The sequence below is a fragment of the Cygnus atratus genome, chromosome 3 (assembly GCF_013377495.2).
Source record: "Cygnus atratus isolate AKBS03 ecotype Queensland, Australia chromosome 3, CAtr_DNAZoo_HiC_assembly, whole genome shotgun sequence".
NCBI classification, from domain to species: Eukaryota; Metazoa; Chordata; class Aves; order Anseriformes; family Anatidae; genus Cygnus; species Cygnus atratus.
Window position 1 is genome coordinate 60,947,253 of NC_066364.1, and position 24,256 is coordinate 60,971,508.

At 36.4% G+C, this 24,256-nt stretch overlaps 1 protein-coding gene across 2 annotated transcripts in view; it reads right to left on the minus strand.

Annotated features, from left to right (window-relative positions):
• Positions 1–23,435, minus strand: part of AHI1 (Abelson helper integration site 1) — a 94,599-nt gene extending 71,164 nt beyond the window's left edge. Inside the window, exons 1-13 of one of the 2 annotated variants that reach the window (XM_035538747.2) lie at positions 23,237–23,435; positions 20,539–20,644; positions 19,638–19,709; positions 18,654–18,775; positions 11,870–12,480; positions 11,142–11,299; positions 9,946–10,159; positions 8,664–8,856; positions 7,149–7,244; positions 5,380–5,565; positions 4,654–4,809; positions 2,677–2,809; positions 1,604–1,727 (exon numbers count right to left, since the gene is read on the minus strand). In XM_035538747.2, coding sequence (XP_035394640.1) covers positions 1,604–1,727; positions 2,677–2,809; positions 4,654–4,809; positions 5,380–5,565; positions 7,149–7,244; positions 8,664–8,856; positions 9,946–10,159; positions 11,142–11,299; positions 11,870–12,480; positions 18,654–18,775; positions 19,638–19,647 — 2,003 coding nt within the window. In that variant the 5' untranslated portion in view covers positions 19,648–19,709; positions 20,539–20,644; positions 23,237–23,435. Of the gene's footprint in view, positions 1–1,603; positions 1,728–2,676; positions 2,810–4,653; positions 4,810–5,379; positions 5,566–7,148; positions 7,245–8,663; positions 8,857–9,945; positions 10,160–11,141; positions 11,300–11,869; positions 12,481–18,653; positions 18,776–19,637; positions 19,710–20,538; positions 20,645–21,885; positions 21,964–23,236 lie in introns of those variants that run through there. The other variant, XM_035538748.2, reaches the window with a different exon arrangement.
• Positions 23,436–24,256: the final 821 nt, after the last annotated feature.

The window sequence follows — 24,256 nt, forward strand, 5'->3', positions numbered from 1 at the left end:
ACCACCCACACCTGTAAGATCAGATCTTTCTTAGGTATTTTTTTTTTGCGTGCACCTATATCGAGCCTTCTCCCAAGATGAGGTTAAAGAATGGAACCATTTAACCATAAAATACAGGCGGGTAGCATTTTCAGAGAGCACAGTTACAACACAGAATTTAATTGTTTGAGTGCTATCCTTTCAGGTGTTGTTTCTGGTGACTGCTGAAGAATTCTAAGCTTACTCTGAGGTAAGTCCATTACAAAATTACAATCTTTAAGAGTACACCATTTAACTTGCAACTTACCATGCAAAGGTCACAAACCTATCTTTTAGAATGGCTTTACTCTAACAACAGAAAAGTTTATTTATTGCTCAGAAATAATGAGGGACTAAAGCCTGGGTATCCTCAGGAGCAGCAGTGCCAATATGAAACACTATATAAAGAAGGATTCACCTAAGTTCTCAAACTTCGCTTTAAGATGCCTTAGAACACAAGTCTGAGAGATGATCCAGGTAATAAACGGATATGACTTTACAATTACAGGGTATCTTTTGGTCCTCATCCTTTAATTCTACCATGTTTCTCAGGCCAAATGTTCCCAACATTAAAGCAAAAAAGAAGAACTCCTTTCCTAAACTGAGGCACTTTTAAGGAGCTTACGGCAACGGACAATAAATACAGGAAATAACTCATACAGTGACTATGTGTAGTACACAGAAAAGGAGGCAGATTACTACAGTTTCATCATGTTGCCACAAATTCAAGAATTGAGGAACAGCTGGACTGTTTAAATATAAATGACTGAAATCGATATTTACTTTAATATCAAAATTTTTTCTTTAATCTGCATCCAAACAAACAAAAAAAGGAAAAAAAAACATGGAACAAGCACTCAAAATATTCTCTTTATTCCTATGCAGGAAAGGGGAGAGGGGGTGGGTGGGGAGGGGGCAAAAAGGCTCCACATATACAATGCATCGTTTAACAATTCTTCTGGCATTTTAATTATGCAACTCCCTGTAGCATTACCGAGTTGCACAACAGAAACAACAGATAGGAATCTGAAGAGCTTAAAAAAAAAAAGTCTATGAAAACCTATGAAGTTGCTTGTAGTAAAATTCTGCAGTGTCATAGCCATATTATCAAGTTCTTTCTGTAGTTTTGAGAGTTTTGCTTTGAAACCTCAAACAGATCATGATTTTAACATTTTAACAGTTAACACTGCATTGAAGCACATTTTTTAATTGTTGAGGAAAAAGTTTTCATCTTCAGACTCAAATAATATTGAATTATAATTACAGTAATTAAAGTTGAAGTATTTAACTATATCTCCAGAAACTCAAAAGCTTATATATGTGCAACATGGCAACTATAAATTTCCTGCCTCAAGTTCAAATTTTTAACCTTAATACTGCATTCAGAATATGACAATTCTCTAACGATAGAGTACTCCAATTGTCTCAGTGATTTCTTGAAATACAATGCCTTTTTTTCCTGCTGTACATTTAGATACTACATTTTTTTTGCAAAAGCTTTGCTCTCAAATTTACATACACAAAATTGCACCACTCTCTCTCACACTTCCGAAGCTGTCTGCCAGAACATTTCTATCACACGTACCTGACAGTACCATCAGAGGATGCAGTAAGAAGGTATTGATTGTCCTTTGACCAACAAAGATCATACACAATGTTAAGGTGACCATAAAATTCTCTCAGGAATTGTCCAGAAGGAATTTCATACACTAATGGAAGTTCAAATAGGAAAATAAAATTTTTGTAAGTGTTTACAATCCATTATACACAATTACTAGTGCAAAGTTTAGTCTAGTCTCATGCTGAGTTTTTGCTAGCATAAGTCAATTCATTTTCTTTACCTTCTCATTTTCAGAAAACAGTATCAAATAGTTGCTAGGTATACATGGACAGCAAGCATATACTTCCATCTAGTGGTTCATGGATGCCACAAATGCCTTAATGCTTAAGAGATTGGGCCCGCGAGGTTTAAATTATTAGAACCACATTAGGATTATTATTTCTTTTTTAATTTCTGAAACTGTGGCTGCAGATGACCAATGTTAGATAAACATTAAGATAGAGATCATTTTTCTGTAGATGTACAATAAAGGAATCTAGACTTACAGTTCCTTGCATTTAAACATTTACTTTGTACACTTGAAATACTACTCTCTGTAAATCTAAAAATTCTTATGCAGAAAAGTACTATGCAGTTGATGCTTGTGAACAAGCAGCCCTAAGTCTGAGTAATAAGGAATATTTGTAGTTCCATCTGAACTGGACTATAGAAGACAGCAGCCTCCAGTCTGGAGATGACAGTTTTCCAGACGTGATGATAGATTAGAGGAAAAAAAAAGTGGGGGGTGAGGGTTCAAAAAGTTATTTCACTTAAAACCTTATTATCAGAAAACATGTTCTTTATGTAAACTGATTTAGTACTTCCATTAGGATTCTATGCAGAAATACTGTTATTTCATGTCATTGACTTGTATATATACTACCATGTATGAAAAGCCAGTTCCAGCCCTATTAACTCAGACAGATCATTTCCTCAAGTCTTTAATGCACAGAAAATTTACAAGATACACTATAAAACAAAACCTCTTAAAAAATTAAAAATGCACTTTTTCCTTTAATGCCAAACTAATTCGATTATAGGGAAAAAAAATAACTTACAAGCAATGGGGTATCCATTCCTTCCAGCACATGCTGCTGCCAGGGTTTTCCCATCATGCGAGAAACGAATACAGAAACAACCCATATCTCCACCTCGCAGTGAAAACAGATGTTTGTTTGGTATGCGACAAGCCTAGCTTTTCAGGCAAGAATTGGGATTACAGAGTTATAAATATCAACTAATCAATGCTTAAAGAAAAACATTCTCAACTATGTCATGCATAAGTCTTCAAAAGCTATTAATAGCCAAAGTGAATTTAAAAGAAAAATTCAACCTTATAAAGAGACACAGTTCTGCAGCATAACTTAGATCGCATTTACTTTGTATGTTCATTTCTGCACATTATAACAGACAAATAAAAAGTCCTTAAAACCCAAGAAAATCTAAAATTAACATTTCCTTCAGTTTAAAATATGCTTAATCATGACTATCCTCAGTAATATAAGCTATGAAATTAGTAAGTCAAACTTGTTTAAGGAGTCTAAGCACAACTTTTACTAACTTAATGGCATGAACTCATAAGAGTAACTACAGGAACTCAAAAGTTTGGTCTACCAAATCACCTTCATCATTCCTCATCTGTATTTCAATTTTCCATTTTTTTTTATTTTTTTTTTATTTTTTCATAGTCTAACTGGAAATGAACTATTTCAAGAAAATATACAGGTAGTATAGCATCTCTTTCTCTCTTAAAATATTTCCTCTGTTTTATCCATGGGCTTTTTCCCCAGAACTAAATTAAAACTTTAAGGGAAATTAAAATATCCAGAGTGGTTATACGAATATTTAACCTAAATTTGATTTTTAAGAGTGACAAATGTGTATGAACAGATTCCTACGCATTTAAAACATACAAACAGATCTGGTTATTAAATAATTATGTATTCACTCTTCACTCGAGAATAAAGGTAAACACATTTTTTAGAAACTAAACGTGTTTTAATGCTTTTTAACCTCTCTAAAATAAATCATTACAATGTTGAATCTATAAATTTCAGCTTAGAACAAACTTCTTAGAGTTCACGAAGCTGCAATTCACATACAATTTATAAGTAATTCATAATTATATGGAGGATTTTTAAAAATAACATCGCCTATCAATCTATATCTCTGGAGACAGATACAAATATACTGTGGTTCTTTAAAAGGTAATTTAGCTTTAAAGATAAAAGAGTCATTTTTATGTATATAAAGGAAATAATTTGGAGTGATTATTATTTCTTTTAAAAGAAATATCTGCTTTAATATTCTTTGGAGCAAAGACATGCAACATCATGATAATCTTACTGAAACTCTTTCACAAGATACCACATCATAAAAGAGATGATCACTGCTAATAAGGGTTCTTCATTATGTGTATGGACTGGTCTAAGAATAAAAGAGCTGCCTTGTTTGTTTGTTTTTGGATGTCAAGCAAATATTCTTAGGATTATATTTCACTTGGTTTTGAATACACACTTAGTTGCAGAACTGCAATTTTCTGCAATTAACATTAACATAAATATGCATTTTATGTATCCTGCTATTTGTAGTAAGAAAATTTGCATTGTAAAACAGACTTGACTGTTCTTTACTATTATAATTAGCAAACATTATTGGGAAATAAAATGAAGTTCAGGTATATTTATGTGTTCTCTTTGAAAGGACTTGTACAACTGAGCTGAAATCTAGAAACTGTCTTACTTCCACTACCTGAATAGCCCTACTCTTTCAGATCCTTGAGAATCCTGAAGATTAAAAACACCTGACTGTTCCAGGAAAAAATGATTAGATCAGCCATATTTGGTTAGATGTTATGCCTCCGCTACTATTTCTAAGAGTTCCTTATGTTTTGTATTTTGTTTAGTAGTTTTCTTGTTATTGTTTTAATGTTTCAATGAATGACTTGCTTCATAACACATCATAAAAATAAAGCTATTAAAAGGTAGTAGAATTTTAAACTATTTTTCTTCAAAAAGCAAAGAAATATACTTCACCTGTCCAGGCAATCTTGTCCATTTAAGTTGTTCCTTTTTCTCCTCTGGAGAAGTGATTTCACATGATTTTTTAGATCCCTCTCTCTGGAGCTCACACAGTGTTGCACTACTTTGTTCCTGCTGAACAGCCACCATAGAACGGAAAGAAGGAGCAACCTTAAGGCAAACAAATTAATTGTCAGGAAAAATGTTTTGAAATGAACAGTGTGATATCTGAAAAGATTAAAAAGTACTTTTAACTTTAAATGCATTACATTTTTACATCTGAAAAATGAAGAGACTGAAAGAAACCTCATACATGAAAATCGAATAGCAAAAATTTAAAGCAATTCAGAGTTAAGTGACTTACTGTCCCTCTCACTTACAGAATTTACACACCTGCATAAGCCCTGTGACTTAAAATAGTGTTTCTCCTAATGAGAAGGAATACCTGTTTTCCAGAACATGCCCTGAAAGTTTTCTGACTGTCAATGGCAGAATATGCAAAGTTGCACACGGGAGAGAATGTCTATTTTTTAAAGGTAGCTGTGAAGTTCTGAGTTTGGAACATGAATCTTAAGATGCAAAGTTCTTACGATAACTAGTTACGTACTAACCAATTTATATCCTACATATAAGTACTGCTTTTATATGCACGCATACAGATGCATCATACATACACTCCAGTTAGTTACTAACTCCTACAGAAAAGTCTGTGTATCTGTAAATATATTTAATTTAACTCACGTGATCTGGAAGTTTTATGCCTCTTATGGTTACATACAAAGTTGATGGATAACGATTTCTAGGACATCTTGCCCACCAGTCATAAACCTCAACAACATTTGAATGTGACCTGGTCTTTGGAGGTGGGTAATACAGTTGCAGACGGAGTTTTCCATCAATGTTTAGAATTCCATTTGCACCAACAAGCTGGGAGAGCAGTTAAAAACAGAAGCAGCATTACGTTAACACAAAATTAATAGAAGTCTTAGAGTATTTCTAATATTGTAAACAACTACAGGATAAACTCTAAAATCTACTTCCCATCGGGGAAGTTTATTCCGAAAAGCAATAATGAAATAAGCATGTATTAAATATCCCCTTCATCAAATCACTAAGATTAAAGCTTAGATGGCAGTCTAGTTCTTAAATATACTTCACATGCACAGTGACAACATCCGGTAGGTGGGATGCCCTCTGCAGTCCCAGTGACTTTTTTTTTTTTTTTTAAATACCACTTGCTGGAATCACCCAAATCTCAAATGACTGTAAATCCACGAAAAGCCTCTTCCTGCCTCCTCACCCACGTGAGTTTGAATGCTACAGCAAAGGGCATAGGTAAGGCTTTGACTCAGAGCAGACTTTCTTCCCATTCTGTCTCATTGACTCAGAGCAGAAGATACATGAAAGCATTAACTCTTCCAGTTTCTGACAGAAGACTTCTCTTTATTGATCTAAATAGAGTTAGAAAAATGAATTCCTATTACTGATTAAAAATCAATACATGCTGTTAGAACAAATCAGAAATTAATGCTTGTGTTTTCCTTTTTGGGTACCTACTGCCATTAACACTGACCACTGTTTATCCAGACACTTCTACTTTGACTGATAGATGAAAGAATAGATGTAATAAAGAATAAGTAATGAAGAACAGGTTGTAATTTTATTTGTATTTATGAGCTTGAAATTCATCCTTCCATTTGCTCAGAAGTAGGCTGTGTTGAACGCCCAGATATACACCCAAACAGGGAATACCACACCCCTGATCTCTGCAGATTCATGTTGGGAAGTGTCGAGAATAGAATCAGTACAGAATGACCTGGAGGTCCCTGTGCTTTCCCCTAAGCTTGCAGTCCATTTATCCTCTCCTGTATGTCTCATGCTATGGACTGCTCAATGACTGTCAAGATCTACCATCCAAAGGGGTAGGTCAAAACGTACAATCTTCAGGCAAGTTAGAGCACATAATACCTTGTTAGCTCTCAGAAGTCCCATTTGGCACACTCAAGTCTCTCTAAAAAGGAGAAAAAGGTACATGACGTGTGGGCTAAACTACCTATATATCTCATTTCAGGCTTTGCATCTAAAAATGACAGGCATTTTATTATCAGGCTAGGGAGTCTTTCCAAAGACCAGAAAACTAAAAATGGCATTAAAATACAGCACAGCCAAGGTACATAAATCAGCAAATTTGTTCTTTCCTTTGCAAAGAAAATCTCATAAAAATTTTTAAAAAATAAATCTACGCTTGACAAATAAGCAAAATTCTTACACATCCTATACTTTTTTGAAAAAAATTAATTTTTCACTGATAAATGTATTCCTATGGATTTTATGTGGGGAAAGGAGAGGGAAACGAGGGAACAGACAGGCAAGAAAAGATTTGTTTTTCATCTCTGTTGTCTGGAAATATTCAGAAATGTTTCACCACTTCATAAAAAGCTAGTTTCTTTTAGATAACTTAATAAAAAAAGTTTATAATTTTTGCTTCTTCCTTGAAATATTTACAGTACCTTTAGAAATGCCCAACAGATTTTTCGGAAACCACATTCCTGAATTTGTGTATCAGAGTTGGCTCTCACTTCATCCATACTTAGAAAATCAAGGATCTGCAAGCATTAACAAGGAATATAAGCGTACTTCTAATGAATATATACTTAGTATTAATAGAAAATACTGATGAAAATATGCTAGAGGTGATTCATTAAATTAAAGAGATTTCAATTTTAGGCAAGTACAAAAACAGTACTTCTTCCACACAAGTACACCATTAGAAGTAACAGAACCTTTTGCATTTGCCTTATAACTATATACAACATATTTTAAAAAAGAACATAAATCTGATCTTAAAAAAATATTTTCTTCCTTTCTGTCTCATTAGAAAATAAAAAAGTTCACATGTAATTTTCGTAAATCCTATATAGTTCACAAATCATACATATAGATAATAAATCCTACAGCCAGAACAAGCTGTAAATTAATCTAGCTGGAAATGGTTGGTCAAAAATGGTTAGGTCCTTTCCTAACTTCATCAGTTATGCCCACAAGATTCTTCATTTTTCTGATCAGACCAGAATCTTCTCATATTTAGCAACTCCTGTAATTCTTCCAGTATATCATTCTATCTTGAAATTTTTACTTCAAAACCTACACTGAAATCAAACAGTAGGCTTTCAATGTAGTCATACTTTGGCTCTCCATTGTTAATGTGATTCGCATGAAGAATCTTTACACTCAGCTGTAATTACTTTTGTGCTAAGTAACCAGGGACTCTTAATTCCATAAATGTGTTCATTTATGAGCATCACAGAACACAAAGAAACATACGGGGATATTGTATATACAACGTATATAAAATATTTTTTAAAATGAAAAAATATTTATTGCATTAACTTTTTGTTTTCTATTTAATACTGCAGAATCTCATATATATACTTTCTTATAAATACTGTAATACTTGAGCTGAAAATTACGTTGAATATATACTCCACAATTTTTTTTTCCTATAAACACAACCATATTGGGGGCTGAACTAATAATTACTTTATGAAGAATGAGAGAGAAGCAGATATCTAAAAAAATTAATGGAAAACAAGGCAACAGCTTGTTCATTGGTACAAGAGAAAAGGTATTGCTACAAGCAGACAGACTCCATCTTTGAGTTTCTCATGCTTAAACTTTGTTTCGTATTTCAAGAATGTGGGAAAGAAATTGATATCCTCTTTATGTGGTGCCACCCCTCCTGATCTAGAGCAATCTTACGAATCTTTTCAAGTTCATAAGTTTCATGAGTTCATAAGAAAGCTTTCTTCCCCTTGCTGCTTACAGAACGTTTTTTAGCTTATAAATAACGTTAGCAATCACCAATACTGCTTTTTGATATCTCCACTTAATGCTGTATCTTAAAGCTTTGCTATTAATTCAATATAACTGAAATAAGACATCTGAATAAGCGAAATTTATACCGTTGAAGAAACACAAATGTAACAAAATCATAACAAGCAAAAATTTTAAATATTTAATCTTACCTCAAAAAACAGAATTACCCGAGGGCTTTCTTCAGTATTTTGAATAAAATAACTAAAGCGCTCATTAAATATTACTTGCTCCTCCCATTCTGGAACTGTTGATTTAAACCGTCTGAAGTCATATGGTTGCGTCATAATAGGAAGAACATGCTCTATTTGTTCTTCTTCATAATAAGATGAAACTTTCCTCTCGCTGTTTGAAAATTTCCAAACAGTTATAATTGTTATAATGCCTTAAAAAAAGGAATCTCAAATGAAACAGTAATTTAAGTTAGTGAAAGCAAATACAAAATACCATTTATTTGATTTTAGAAGAAAAATAAAAATCTAAAGCCACACAAAGCTTAAGGCAATTGACAACATATGTAGAAATGCAACAGGCTGAATTGCAAAACCCTAGCAATCAAATTACTATGACCAACTTTATTCCATAGACCCTTCCAGGATCACTATGCATAAGCAGGGTTGAAATCTGTTTTTTGGGATACGTATCGATAATGACAGTGGAAAGAGGCAACTGAAGTGATTAGAAATACAAAGAACTAAACTTCATTTCAGGATTTTACAAGTCCTTTCATGAAAATGAAAAGGCAAGTGCTACTTATGCTACAAGAATTTTGCTTACTTATTCTAATCTTGGCTTCTACATATTTTTGATATTTGAGAAATTTTCTCTCTGGAAAGAATATAGAATAAACCATGCTGTAAATGCATGAACCTTGACAGCATTAGAAGTAGTGTAGAGTGTTTAAAACTCAAAAAGAAAGGAATACCACCCAAATTTACAGTATGTATATCTGCATTATCCGAGATGTAGAAGCTAACAAATGACCTTCCAAGCTTCAGGCTGTGGGGTGGCCTCATTGTGGCTTTTCAGTATTTAAAGAGGACTTACAAAAAGATGGGGAGAGACCCTTTACTCAATCAGATAATGACAGGAGGAGGGGGAAGAGTTTTAAACTAAAGGAAGGGAGATTTAGATTAGAGGTTAGGAGGAAATTCTTCACTCAGAGGGAGGTGAGGCACTGGAACAGATTACTCAGAGAGGTAGAGGTTGTGGATGTCCCATCTCTGCAGGTGTTCAAGATCAGGTTGGATGAGGCCCTGGGCAACCTGATCTAGTGGGTGGCATCCCTGCCTCTGGCAGGGGGGGTGGAACTACATTATCTTTAAGGTCCCTTCCAATCCCAGCCATTCTGTGGTTACTTCCATATATTTTCTAGGGATTAAAAAAAAAAAAGCATTTATCACAGATAACAGATAGTTTATTAAAAAAAGTCACCTATGATCCTTCTTGACATATAAGCCACTTCTTTCATCAACAATGTGGATTTTAACCATAGGATGAGATACCAGGAGATCAGTTTTAAGTCGATCAGATCGATGGATATAAACTCCCAATACAAGATCATCATCAAAACCAAATTTAGACTGAACTGAAACTTCTGAATCCTTCGTTTCCTCATCATTTTCTGCAGTAACTCCTGTGTTATCTTCTAGAAATAGTAACAAAACAACAACAACCACCAGAAGTTACTATGTTCTGCTAGTGACAGTTTAAAGGAACAAAAACACTTTGCATTCCTTTAGCAATAAATGGTAAAGTATTTCATATGTTCTTTTTGTAATAGGTTAAATAAAATCATAAAATTTGAATGACTGAATGCATAGTATATATAAATTCAAACAATCAATTCCTATTAACAAACATTTTTATTTAAAGGCAGAGGTCTTTCTCTTAATTGACAGAAGTTCTTTGCCACAAGGACTGAAAATTCATGCAGTTCAGTATCCTGCTCTGGACTACAGCCTACAACTTTTTTTAAAGAGAAAATTTAAAGAGAAAAAAAAAAGCCTGAATCTATCAAACATTGGCTAAAGAACATCCTGATTTGGAAGTTAAAGTAAGACTGCCACCCTTAATAGTTATCAAAAGACCTATTCCTCGTGAATTTGTGTAACATCCCTTTTAAAAAAATCACTTATTTTGGTCTCTGCAACATCTGAAGAAATGAGTTCTCCAACTCTCCAGTATATATTGTGTGAAAAAGTATTTCTTATGTTTAAATAGAGCACCACATTAAAACAGTGATGATACAGCCTTTACAATGTAAATAAGAAGTGATGAAATAACAAAAAGGCAATTAGAATATGCACCTAAGTAATGAACTGTAAAGTTGGTAGCTATATAAAATATTATTCTTAAAAGACACTTGTTAACTACTTCACAATTCTAAAGTTATCTCCAGTAAAAGAATTCTCAAGATTTTGGATAGATACATCAAATTAACTTCCTTTAAAAAAAAAAGTATTAGAAGTGGAAGCACAAAAATACAAGTAACTAAATAAACTTCAATAACTTCAACATCAGTCTCAGTCACTTTCATTAGTACTACAGGCAAAATACTTTAAAAAACAAACAAACAAAACAGAGGCTTAGATAAAGCAGCACACCATTCTAACATTTTGCTGGCATACCTTTTTTGGTTTTCTTTTTAACCTTCTTTGCTTTTGGTTTCTGTTTTTCCATGCTTTCCTCCAGGTTCTGTCCTTCTGATACAAATTGCCTTTCCAATGAATGATTTTCATTGCTATCTTCTACTGGGTGATGCTGTAGCTCAGAAAGGGACATTGCACTGAAATGTTATGGATTACTGTCAGCAATTGCAATCTATTGCAAATATGAATACAACTGTTTGTTAACATCATTAATCTCATTAATCCACCTGAAACTTCATCTTTAGTTCTCTAACTTACCATCTGTGTATCTTGAAAATACAACATTCTCGCCACACCCCCCCCACCCCCCAGGCTCCCTGGAATTCATCTCTTTCCTTTTTCCATTCCAAACACTTTCCTGTGTGTGTGCAGAACCATTCACTTGAATAAAGCTAAGTGTATAGTTTTTTTGCTGGATTAGGGCCATCACTCATTACCAAAACAACATACTAAATGGTTAAGAGTGGGTTCCACATAAAACAGACATCAAATGGTATTTTTAAAAAAGTTATACAAAATCTGTAAATTTAATATTAATCTCAGCATTATGAAACGCTATTTAGTAATTACTTCCGTAACAGAATTATCCATTTGTTCATCACTTAGAAAAAAATGTACAGGCAAAAGCTCTCTGACAAACTATACTACATGTGTATGAACTTTCAGCAAAGGTTTTCATATTGTTTTAAGGTAGTTTATCACAGTACCTTGTTTCAGCTTCACAAAATACTGTGATTTCTTTCTTCTTTTTCTTCTTTTTGCCCACTTCATCATTCAGTGCAACTTCGTGGCTTTGGACAGTGGAAGTAAATTCAGACATCTGTTCTTTAAGTTTCATTCTTATTTTCTTTTTAATTGCATTTACCTCTTCCTCAGCCACATGCAGCTGATAGGCTTGAATTAGTTCTTCTTCCTCTTCTAATTCAGTTACATTTCTCACTTCAGTCAAGGAATTTTTAATCTTTCTATCACCTTCTTGATGAGGTACATCTGTTTGTGATTTACTTTTTGTTTTTTTCTTTGGAAAATCATTTATCTTTTTTTCAAAACTCTCCAGTTTAGCTTCATATAAATTTTCCTCCTCATTAAATTGTTCTTGTAACAGTGATTTCTTTTTCTTCTTGTTAGACTTTGGTTGCTTGTTTGCCTCTCCACTAACAATATCATTATTTATCTTCTCTGCAATTGATGCTTTCTCTCTGAGTTTATTTTTTGTAAATCGGGGACTCTCTTCTTCAGGTTTATATGTGTTGTGTATAATTGCTTCATCATTCCCACTTTCTTTAGTTAGATCAATATTAGTTCTAAAGGTGTCAAGCTATAAAGGAAAAGAACATAAAACATACTTGTAATAAAAATTACATTCTAAGGATGAACATGCTACTTTGTTATTTTTTAAGCAACATTACACAAAGAAAAAAGCAAAATGAAATCAAGGATCTAAGTTTTCTTACTTAAAATTAACAAGTGACAGACTGAAATACAACAGATAATTTGCACTGAAAACAAAACAAACAAACAAACAGAAAATTATGTTTGGGCACTTCACCTTCAGTTTATTTTCACTATGCTTTTAAATGACTCTTATGTATATCCAGGAAAAAAGAAATCCGCAAGTCCACTCCATAAGTATACGTGAATGCTTTACACTATGAAACTCTTAAAGAAAACACGTAGCATGAAAACATTTGTTTAAATGTTTAAGAACATTTAAAACCCAAGCTAGAGACAAACTTTTTGATAATGAAATTTTATTAGAAAGTGTTAAAACTGAAAAACTGATTCCAAAAACTTACTCCAAGAGTATATATAAAGATAAAAAATCCACATTAGTCTTAGTTAAATGACAAATAATTAATCTAAAGACCAGCCTAGTAAAACTAGCAGAGATTAATCTCAGTTAATACATTTGTCTTTGTACTCCTTCTGACCACTGTTAGTGTTTTTTAGAGAACATGTAGTAAACTTTCCTTCCTCCTTCAGGTGTCTTTTCCTGGCTTACTAACCAGCATAACTACAAACAACACAGCAAGTAACTTATGCCCAGTTCTGTAAGAAGCTTGACACACAGATTGCTGTTCCTCGATGGAGTTTCTATAAAGTCACCGTGGTTCATTTACTCTATCTTCTTAAATAAAACTGGAGTTTCCATATGAAACATTACAAAAGGACTTTAAAACACAAAGAATGTGCTTACATACACATAGAATGCATACAATCTTTTCTTTGCTGAGACCTTCCTCCCTCAATAAACATGGCCAGCTTCCACTTCTAGCTAGGATTCTTCTCTCAGTTACAAAATCACATTTGTCTCAAACGTTTTTAGGAATGGACAGTATGTGTAAAAGAAGGTATGATCACCAAAATGTATAAACTTACAAGAAGAGAAGAAAATACTTGACATGGACAGAGAGTGAAGTTGCAGTGGCAATCACATTTTGGAGGATCATGACTTTAAAACGCTAGCCTGTGAGAATAATAATATTCCATGACTAGGAAGAGTATACTCATTATGCAAGTCAACTGCCTCCACACTGTATGGCCAGAATTACGTGAACCTGCAAACCTTCATCACTATCTTGTTTTACTCACATCTGACATTCAAAGAGATAGCACGGAGAGCAAGGAAAGTATTATACCCATTGACAAATGAGTACGCAGAAGAAAGAAAAAGTTGGAATTACATGAGTAAAAACACAGGAGGGAAAAATCACAGATGTTTATTATTTGTATAGGAAAATCATCAAATAAAAGCAGTGCTACAAAAAAAAGCTTTAACAGCTGAAGTCTGAAACTAGAAAGTTGTAAAACGCACTAACTAGAATTACTCACTCTACATATTAAACAACACTATCCTAATAAAATATAAAGAGACAACGGGCACAAACTGAAACATGGGAAGTTCCAGCTGAGCATGGGGAAACATTTCTTTACTGTGACGGTGACAGAGCACGGGAACGGGTTGCCCAGAGAGGTTGTAGAGTCTCCTTTGGAGATATTCAAAACCTGCCTGAGTGCGATCCTGGGCAATGTGCCCAGGAGGCAAGGTGATCCTGCTCTGCAGGGGGGTTGGACTAGATCATCTTCAGAGGTCCCTTCCAACCTCAACCATTCTCTGATTCTGTGAAATGAATAAGTATCAAGAACCCAATTTAAGCATACTTATCAAATATATCAGAAAAAATCAAAACCCATCCACGTAACTTTTCAGTAGGTGTCTTTATTTTTAGTTCCCCACGTCTAAAAATAGTTTAAATTATCTCAACATGAAATCATGAAAAGGCCTGTCTTGTACCGTCACCTTTTTTTGCTTAAATAGACCACTAACATCCTTTTTATTCATAAGTCAATGATTTATGTGGAAGAGCACATATAAATAACTTGAAAAAGAGAAAGTAAGGGAAATAAAATAGTATTTAAAGCAATGAGCTCTGCAAAAACTGAAAAAAATAAAGTAATGCTAATAGATTATCCACCTCCTCTTCTGATAGGCCTTAACTGCAGAGCATGTGGAATCTAGGTTAAAACATACCAACAGTTGTTAAGACACATCAGTGACCATAACTAAGGTCATGTTAATTTTTGATCATTAATGCATTAAGCCCTGTACTGGGCTTACATGGCAAGGTTTTGGTAGCAGGAGGGCTCTGTGGGGGGATGGGGGGAGGGGGAGGGCTCTGCACAGGCAGCCTCTGTGAGCATAGCCCAGCAGCTTCCCCATGTCAGATCAGAGCCAGCTCCAGCTGGCTCCAAAAGGGACCTACCGCTGGCCAGAGCCAAGCCAGGGAGCAATGCTGAGTGGGCCTCTGGGAGGGCAGATTTAAGGAAGGGAAAAAACTGCTGCACAACAGCAGCTAGGAGAGAGGAGTGAGAAAATGTGGGAGAAACAGCCCTATCTGCAGACCCGAAGGTCAGTGCAGGAGGTGCTCCAGGCAGGCAGCAGCAGTTCCCCTGCGGCCTCTGGAGAGGCCCCTGGTGGAGCAGGCTGTCCCCCTGCAGCCCATGGGTCCCACATGGAGCAGATCTCCACACTGCAGCCCCCCCATGGAGGAGCCCCCGGTGGAGCAGGTGGATGTGGCCTGGAGGAGGCTGCGGCCCATGGAGAGCCCCCGCAGGAGCAGGCCCCGGGCCGGAGCTGCAGCCTGTGGAGAGGAGCCCACGCAGGAGCAGGTGGATCTGACCTGAAGGAGGCTGTGGCCTTCTGAGAGGATCCCCACTAGAACAGACACTGTGATGGAGCTGCAGCCCATGGAGAGGGGACCACACAGGAGCAGGTGACCTGGCAGGAGCTGCTGCCCATGGGGGACCCATGTTGGAGCAGTTTGATCCTGACGGATGGACCCTGTGGTACAGAGCCATGTGGGAGCAGTTCTTGAAGAGCTGCTGCCTGTGGGCAGCCCCCGCAGGCTCAGTTCGGGAAGGACGGCATCCCGTGGGAGGGACCCCACGTGGAGCAGGGGCAGAGAGGGACCGTGAGGGAACGGTGGAGACGAAGCGTTAGGGAGCCCCCATTTCCCTGTGCATCTTGGTGGGTGAGAAGTAGAAGAGGGTGGAAGTTGTTTGTAGTTTGCTTTTGCTTCTCACTGCTCTAGTCTGTTATCAGTTGGCAATAAATTACATTAATCTCACAAGCTGAGTCTGTTTTGTCCGTGACAGTAATTCATGAATTATCTCCTTGTCCTCATCTGAACCCATAAGCTTTTTTTTTTCCTATTGTATTTTTCTCCCCATCCTGCTGAGGAGTGGGAGTGAGAGAGCATCTGTGTGGTGACTGGCTACCTATTGGTGTTAAACCACAAGCACATAAAGTGGAATTCTTTGAGAAACCCCAAACAAACAATAACAAAAACTCATATCTGACCTGTTTGAGAGTTTAAAATAACTTTGGCATGCAAGAATCATTTCCTAAAACAAACCTAGTTGTTGCAAAATCCTGCTTGAAATATTTACTAGAACCTGTTATTTATTATGCCTACAAAAACATTTGTCCACAAAAATACAGTACACAGTCACTTGATTATAGGAAATTTACTCTTCAGAAAAAAAAATCCACCAACAAACAAAAAACAGAGTATCCTCATAACGAAGGAAAACACAATCACAAACTGCCACAAATTCCAGGAACATTAAAAGATACTGCAAGCAACACAAAGCTGTTTCAGGACTGTAGTTGAAACAAATTTTTCAGACACAGCCTGTGTGATCTTAGTTCAGGCCACATTTTCTATGTATACCATTTAATTAAATATAATAATTAAAACATTATTTGCGTCAGATTAGGTTTTAGGCAGAGACATGGATACTGGCATAGATCCTCCATCTGAAATGAAGGACAAAAGAACTAAAAGCAATCACCTGTATGTAACACACTTGAACTGAGTTAGAAAAAACAGTTCAGCAGCTAAAGCTGAATGACAAAGCAGACCTTTCGCTGGCCATAGCTGACATCTCTATCTCCATTACTTGCCCTTCATTTCGATCAGTTGTGGCTTGGAACTCATCCTGCCCTACTGTCATGGTCTTTCCCCTTCCAGTCATTCTGCTTCTTTTCTCCCCAGACAGTGGGCACACAGAGTATAGCAGACAAGAGGTCTCTTTACCCTCACTTCTGACATTTAAAATCACAGCAGCCTCCTGCAGTTCCAAACTCAGGTTTCAAGGAAACAGTGGCCTATGACAGGAAAGGTTATATTACTTCAAGAAAAGCAAGGTTCAGTAAGGACAAAAGCAACAGCCTGGAACATTTCCATTGGAAACACGCTCTCAGCCATGACCTGTTTCTGATCAAACCTGGGAAACCATTTATGGCAATTATGTGACACAAAGACAACCATTGCTGACAAATTCCATGTTATTTCAAGACACACAAAACACTACACAGTTAAGTTATATGAAGTGAACAAACTGTAACAGAACCAAACAACCCCCTCCATCTCCTCTTCTCCCACACACATTTCTTACTAAGAAAAGAAAGCTGAAGCTTTTACAGAAATTTCTACGAGAATGCAACCAGCATGGAAAATATCAACCTGAGCTCTTACATCTTTGCCAGACATTAAGGAAATACTCTGAATGGTCTTTGCAGTATTTCAATACATGTTCTTCAAGTTCTTCAGTACTTCGACAGGTTTAAGTTTACAGCTTCACCAAAACCATAAAGTTAGGCTTTCACACTGATACTAAAAATGCTTCTTAATTTGCTTGTGTACCATTAGCTTTTGCTTCAGCTCACCATGATTATACTGCAAGTGTTTATAGCCAATTCCAAAATAGTAGTGTTTTACATGAGAATCTTCAGGAATAAAAACCAGTTTTAAAACCAAAGTAAGCTTAAAATATTTATGTGAGTAATATATAGTTCAATTTTAAAACCAAAGTAAGCTTAAAATATTTATGAGAGTAAATATATAGTTGCATTCTGTGTCACAACTCTAAGTTTTATATAAAAGTATATTCAGAATAGTCACATAATAAATACATGTACAATTTTGGTATTCAAGAAAATATCATTTCTTTGTCTTAACTAAGTTATAAAAGAATGAACATTCACTTCCAACATGTGGTATGGATGCAACTGTAAGAAAAAAGATTGACAGCATAAAGTCTAACAGGAAAAAAATAAAATAAAAAAGGAACATTTGCCTTTTAATCAATTTTCTTTCTTTTGAAATTCCAAACATTAAAAGTCAATAATTGGGATATATAGGACACGAACATTTATTTTTCTGCTCAGAAAAAAAGTTACAATACGAACCATAACTTAGAGGAATCTCACAGGCTCTTTTAATGGAAGATACGCCACAAACAAAGATGTCATCTAGCCATAAAGACAGGTTGATAGAAGCATTCCTAACCTTCAAGTCACAAGCTAAGGCAAATATCTTAAAAACAGGTGGACTGCAGTGATACATGTAAAGAAAGTTCAGCACATGTATAAACATGCTGATTACAGAGATCAAAATGAAAATAGTACATTTCAAATGTTATTTGATATTGTTTCTAAATAGTTATACCAGTAACTTTAGGGAATGTAATAAAGTTGCTGATTATCTAAACTCTCATTGATTCTCAATTCACAGATGTATTATTACTCTCAAGACCAAATACTGTTATGTCCATGATCCTACAAGTCCATCATTCAAACTCCCACTGAAGTCAATACTGAATATGAAAATCTTAAATCTTTTCTGAAAAAATGGAATGGAAAAAAAAGTATTGACATACTTTAAATGAGTCCGTACCTGTGTACTCCACTTACTCTTTACCAATGTTACACTCCAAATAATTTTGGAATACCTCTGAATTACAAGGATCAATTTATGGTACATAAACAATAAATAAAAGCCACATCAAAACCAAAAGATACAGGCAGAAATACTCTTTACATTTAAAAAAAAAAAAGAGTTTATATCTCCTTTCTACAATACATTTTCGTGGTCTTTTTCCACTAAGGAAGGCAACCAAACAAAGCATGGCTGTGTTCAAACTTACCACAATATTCTCTTGAGAGTGGAACTTCTTTTTCTTTGATTTCTTGTTGTCTGTTAGGCCAGCATGACGTCTGAAGATTTCCTCAAAGCGAACTTTGGTTTTTGCCTTTGCCTCACTTTCAACTGAAAAAAGAAAATTGGACTATGATTCAATAATCACCATTGCTATAAGAGTGCCTAATCATACTTTACAATTTCAGTACAGAGGAATTATTTTAATCAGGAAAAAATTACCAAGAAATTTGCCTAGTATTCAGTTAAGAATTTCCACTGAGTATATAAACTGCAGGAGGATAACTCAGCAACACTGTACAAACATGCCACACTGCTACCTGTTGCTGAAACTGGCACTGTTTACTGTTTCGTGAAGAAAGGAGATTTTTTGAACAGCACACATATCAAGATCAAAAATCAAGCAAACCTTGGGTCAGCCAATGCAGACGACAGATTATTCCCTTCATTGTTTATGAGCAGTAGTACACTGACAATGGAGATGACAAACTGTCCCCAGGAGAAGGGGCAGCTCTGGGTTCTTACTGAGCCTAGAAGCCAGAAGAGCACCACCATGGGCAGATCTGCAAGAGGCAGGAGTGCCCATGGATTTGAAATCAGCTATAGCCCTGAGAGCCGACAGTGCTATCAGCAGCATTTCAATCTTTGAAGCAGTAGGTGTTCTAGCCCCCTGCCCCCCCCACCTAAGTAATGCTTACCTTGCAGTGAAAGTATTAAAAATGCATTGTGTCACACCACTAAAAAAGGCTACTGAATCCTTAGCTATAGCATGTCATTGAAACAAAAACATTTACAGAAGCCCTCAAATTTAAAACAAAAAATAATAGCAAAAACAATACTTTGAAAATCAGCTATAAGCGTGGACTCAAAATAGAAACAATGCAGGATGAAAAATTTATGGACAGAAGTAACACATATCATATAATTCTGACTATAAAATACACATTAGAAATGAAACACAAAGGGTTCTTACCTGCTGGCATTTTCAGTCCTCAGTTAAAAGCGGCTCAGCACACCAGATGCTTCTTCCTCAGAATTCACCATTCTGTTTAAAGTAATTAACAACTTTAATTAACATAACTGGTCCATAGACTTGAAGCTACAAATTGAATGCACGCTAATTAATATCAAGGATGAGTACAGGCCTTTTAGACAAATGGTCTAGAAATAAGTATTTCTCTAAATTATGACAAGTTCTCTCAGATCTCAGCTCAGAATGCTCAGCATATGAGATACTTAGTTACCTGAGAGCAAATAAAAAAACTGCTATGACAATAAAAATAGGTATTTTTCTAGATAATAGTCAGTATTTCAGTACTGCAGTTCTCCAGTCTTAAACAAAAAACAATCAAACAGCAACACCACAAACACAAAAACAATAACAACTGTACAGTGTATTTAAATAGCGAACCATGAAGCCATTTATATTGAAGTTTTTCTAATCAGTTTCCTGTCTGATAGCATCATAAACGAAGTCACATTTTAGCCAACTGATAGCCTACAATGAAAAGATTCACAGCTGCCAGCAAACCTAACTTTATTGCAAATCCCTGAATATTTACATTTACATAAAGCAGTTGTATTTTATATAAAGCAGACAAGCAATCACATGAAACTCATTTCTTTAAAGAAAAAATGTTAGGCCCTCCTGGTTGTGAAGAAAAGCTTACAAATGTAATTCAAACCAAAGCTGGAAGGCAAATAAAACTATTACGCAGCTTTATCTTCTCATCAAAACAAAAAAATCATAATGTTTCACAAAAAAACTTTAATACAAAAAGCTGTTTTGTAAACAGTGGAACTAATGAAACCTAGCTTTCTATGAATATGTTATGTTCCCCTGAGCCTTCCATGCAGCACACTACCATACCCACCTGCCCTTCCAACAGCACATCAGGCAGCAGCTCCAAGTCCTCCCTGCAGAACACCTTCTGTTAGACGTCACTTGCACATTCACCGGACACCCAGACTACACCAGTCCTAGTAAATTAAGACATACCAGTAAATATTGTTAAATCATCCTTGGCACAGGTTTAGTACAACCCATCTAGCACTCTCCCAACAACTCCTGCAATACGGTTTAGGAGTTAGTATGGATGATAGATTGTTATTAACAGGCAGCTTGCATGTGGACACTCTGATTTGGAGCTAAGAAAGTTTAACAGCATGAAAGCAGGCCATGCATACCACTTAGCCTCAACACCATAAATCACTCCCAGGCAAATGTATTTTACAAGTACACACTTACGTGCCCCCAGAATCTGCACTACAGTACCCTCAGATCCCTCTCATTTCTCTTTCACAGTGTTATTTGTTTCTTCCTTGTTCCCCACAGGCTACAAAATTTCAGGTCATTTCATATTTCTTACTCACAGTAGTTTGGCCCACCTGCTTGCAAAACCAAACCAAATTAAAACAAACAAACAAACAAAAAAAAAAAAAAACAAAAAAAAAACACCAAGCACAAGGGTTGGTTTGGGATTAAAGAAGTGCTGCTTAGTCAGTTTCCCGGTGTCATTAGTTTATTTTGTGTACTAAGCAAAGCATTTATACTAAGTATCCAACAGTGCCTAAGGATGTTTGAAATTTACAAGGATGACCAGAAGTGACTTCACAGGAAATGTTTTGTGTAATTTCATGCTTTCACCCACAGGGTAGGAATATTTTCCCTTACTAAAAATGTTTTGACTGGTAAAGCAAAGCTTTACTGTCACAACTGAACAATAACTTAAAAATAACACAAATGCCTAATTCTTACAGGAAATGAAAAACAGAAAATATTACTGAAAGTAAATCTACCCTTGAAATTTAACCTGTTATACAAATGGACCATTTTAAAAGTAATAGTCATTAAGTGCTGCTTTTCAAGTAGTTGATTCACAATCAGCTAGAAAATATTTATAATTTGAAGGAGTTGAAAACAAAAGATAAAATACAGCACATTCAATCACTTTAATCATTCATGGTGAATGACAAGAACACATAAGATTCTGTTATGATTACTTTAGTGACCTCAACCACCTCTCCAAAAAACTAATTATAAACAACAAATGAAATGATTAAGTGCTCTCAAGTTTAAAAAAAAAAGTAAGAGATAATGCATAACAGCACAACAACTAAAGCGCATACGTATTTCAACTATTGAAATAACTTTATAGCCGAAATAACTTTATAGCCAAAGGATAAATGAACCATACCACAAAAACAAACAAACAACAAACCTGCAGCTAAATTAATTTTGAAGATCCTTTTGCTTATAATGGAACCAACACCTTGTATGTACCAGTGTTCTCTGTAAAATGCATAGATTCACCAAGTTCACCAGTGACTGCATCATTTTCTATTTACCTCTATATATTCAGTAAATAATCTATCCTCTTGTGACAATAAAATTGAGGTGATGTCCTACAATGATAGTCATTGTATTTCATACACACTTGCAATTTAGAATTACATGACATTTGACATGGTGCATTAAAGCAACTATTAGCTTTGTGTAAATATAGATCATTAATCAACAGGGTAAGAACAAGAGTGTTTACTCAGTTTAATCTCACCTTAAAATAGTAGAGATTTAATCTTACATTGGAGTTCAGCAACCACAGCGCCCCAATCTGTATAAACTCAGTTATCATACAGATTAATCTGGCAAGATGCACTTATGCCTGGCCATATTTGATCTTTTCCATGTTAGTTACCATAAAGCAATCCAGGAGTGACAAAAATATGTATTTGGGAACAGTAGTATATTCCAGCCATCAGGAATAGCCAGGAAAACTATATCGTGAAATCTTCCAAGAATTACTAGACACCTCCCTGAAATTAATTTAACTTGCTATTTAATATTTCACCCGTGTTTCTAAACAATTCTCCATCAAATTTTTGTTGTTTTCACAGTATTTTACAACAGAATAAGTAGCTACATTCTGCATCTGTAAAATGGGCATTCTCAATGTCATAAGGCATGTCATGAGCCACACCTTTCAGGAAAAAAGACTTCAATTAATCACTATAATAGGACAATCCCAAAAGCAATGTATCTTACAATGAAGCAGAACACACATAATTTGTACGAAACAGTGGGAACTGAGAAGTTCCCTACCCCACTTGGACCACTTTGGAAGCTGAGCTGACATAATATAACTGCACATTTGAGGATTTCCATGAACTAAAAACACTTTTTTTTTTTTTCCTTCTATTGCAACAAGCGAGTGCCACCTAGGGTGGCTATCAGGCTTTGTTTATTTTTCGTCTTTTAGACAAAATCAGTCATCTGGTAGCGGGACTCCTCGGATTTAAGAATCAGGCATTTTTTAACGTGCCTTACAACGTTTCTATTTAAGAAACAGGCGTTCGCGCTACCTTTAAAGCTAACTTCACTATGATCACCACGTAAGCGCCCAAGCACCCAGGGGACGCACGGCGCCTGACGCGCCGGCAGGGGCTGGCAGAACCCTCACAGGCCAGGCACGGCGCTGGGCGCCGCCGTGCGCTGCAGCCCGCCCCAGTCGGGTACAGACGCAACGGCCGCCGGGGCGCACCGCTCCCCCCGCCCCCCGGGCCCCGACTCACGTGCTGCTGCTGCTCCTAGAACTAGCAGCAGCAGTGCTGCTGCTGCTGCTGCTGCTACTGCAGCCGCCCCCGTCTAACTCCTCCAATGGTCTCGCCCTCGCCCTCGCCCCCCCGCCTCCGCAGCGCCACGCAGGTGGTTCGGCCGAAAACAATACCAGCTGCCAGGGAAACAGCGCGCATGCGCCGCGCGCACCCCTCACGGCCCCGTTTGAATAGGGCAGCCGCGGGTGTTTTCCCGCCATAAAGGCGCGCATGCGCGTTAAGCCGTGGCGGCGGGCGGGGGATGGGGCAAGAGGCGTGCCCGCGCGCATGCGCAGTGCCTCCCTCCCCGCCTGGGCGCTCCCCTGTGGCGGTGCCGCCCTTCTGTGCTCACTGCCGGGGCCGCTGCAGGCTGAGGGGTAGGGTGGGCCGAGGAGGAGCTCCGAGGAGTGGCCGTTTTTGGGAATTTGCCCTTTTTTAAATTGGAAATTTGAAAACAAAATTTGTGAAAAGCTTTAGTAACAAAAGCCATTTACATCATCCACTTCAAAAATGTCAGAAGTAGCTCTGTTGAGGTCCATCTAACGATGAAAGCTGGTTACAGAAGGATGAAATACCTGGGTGATGCTCTTTGTTGAACTCAGGAGGTTTTCTATGAGCTGAATGGCATAGACATCAGCTTTTGAAAATAGTACAAATAGATTTACTGAAGCTATGCAGATTCTCGAGCTATGCAGATACTTAATTTCTTGTGTTGATTTAGTAGATAACTTATGCAATGGTTTGTTCTCCAGCAGTAAGAAATGATTTATTGTTATGGAAGAACTGTTTGTTCATTTGCAATTTGTTAATAATAAAAAAGTAAATAAATTGTTGATGTCCAAGTTATCTCAAACACTGGGAGGGTCACTGTTTAGACCCAGAAACCCATCTAGGTTTTGGACGAACATGACCATATCTGTTCAGAAGTGAAGTAAAATTAGCCTTCAGCTGCCCATGTGCCATTGGTACAACCTAGAGGTGGGTTAATGCTTGGAATAG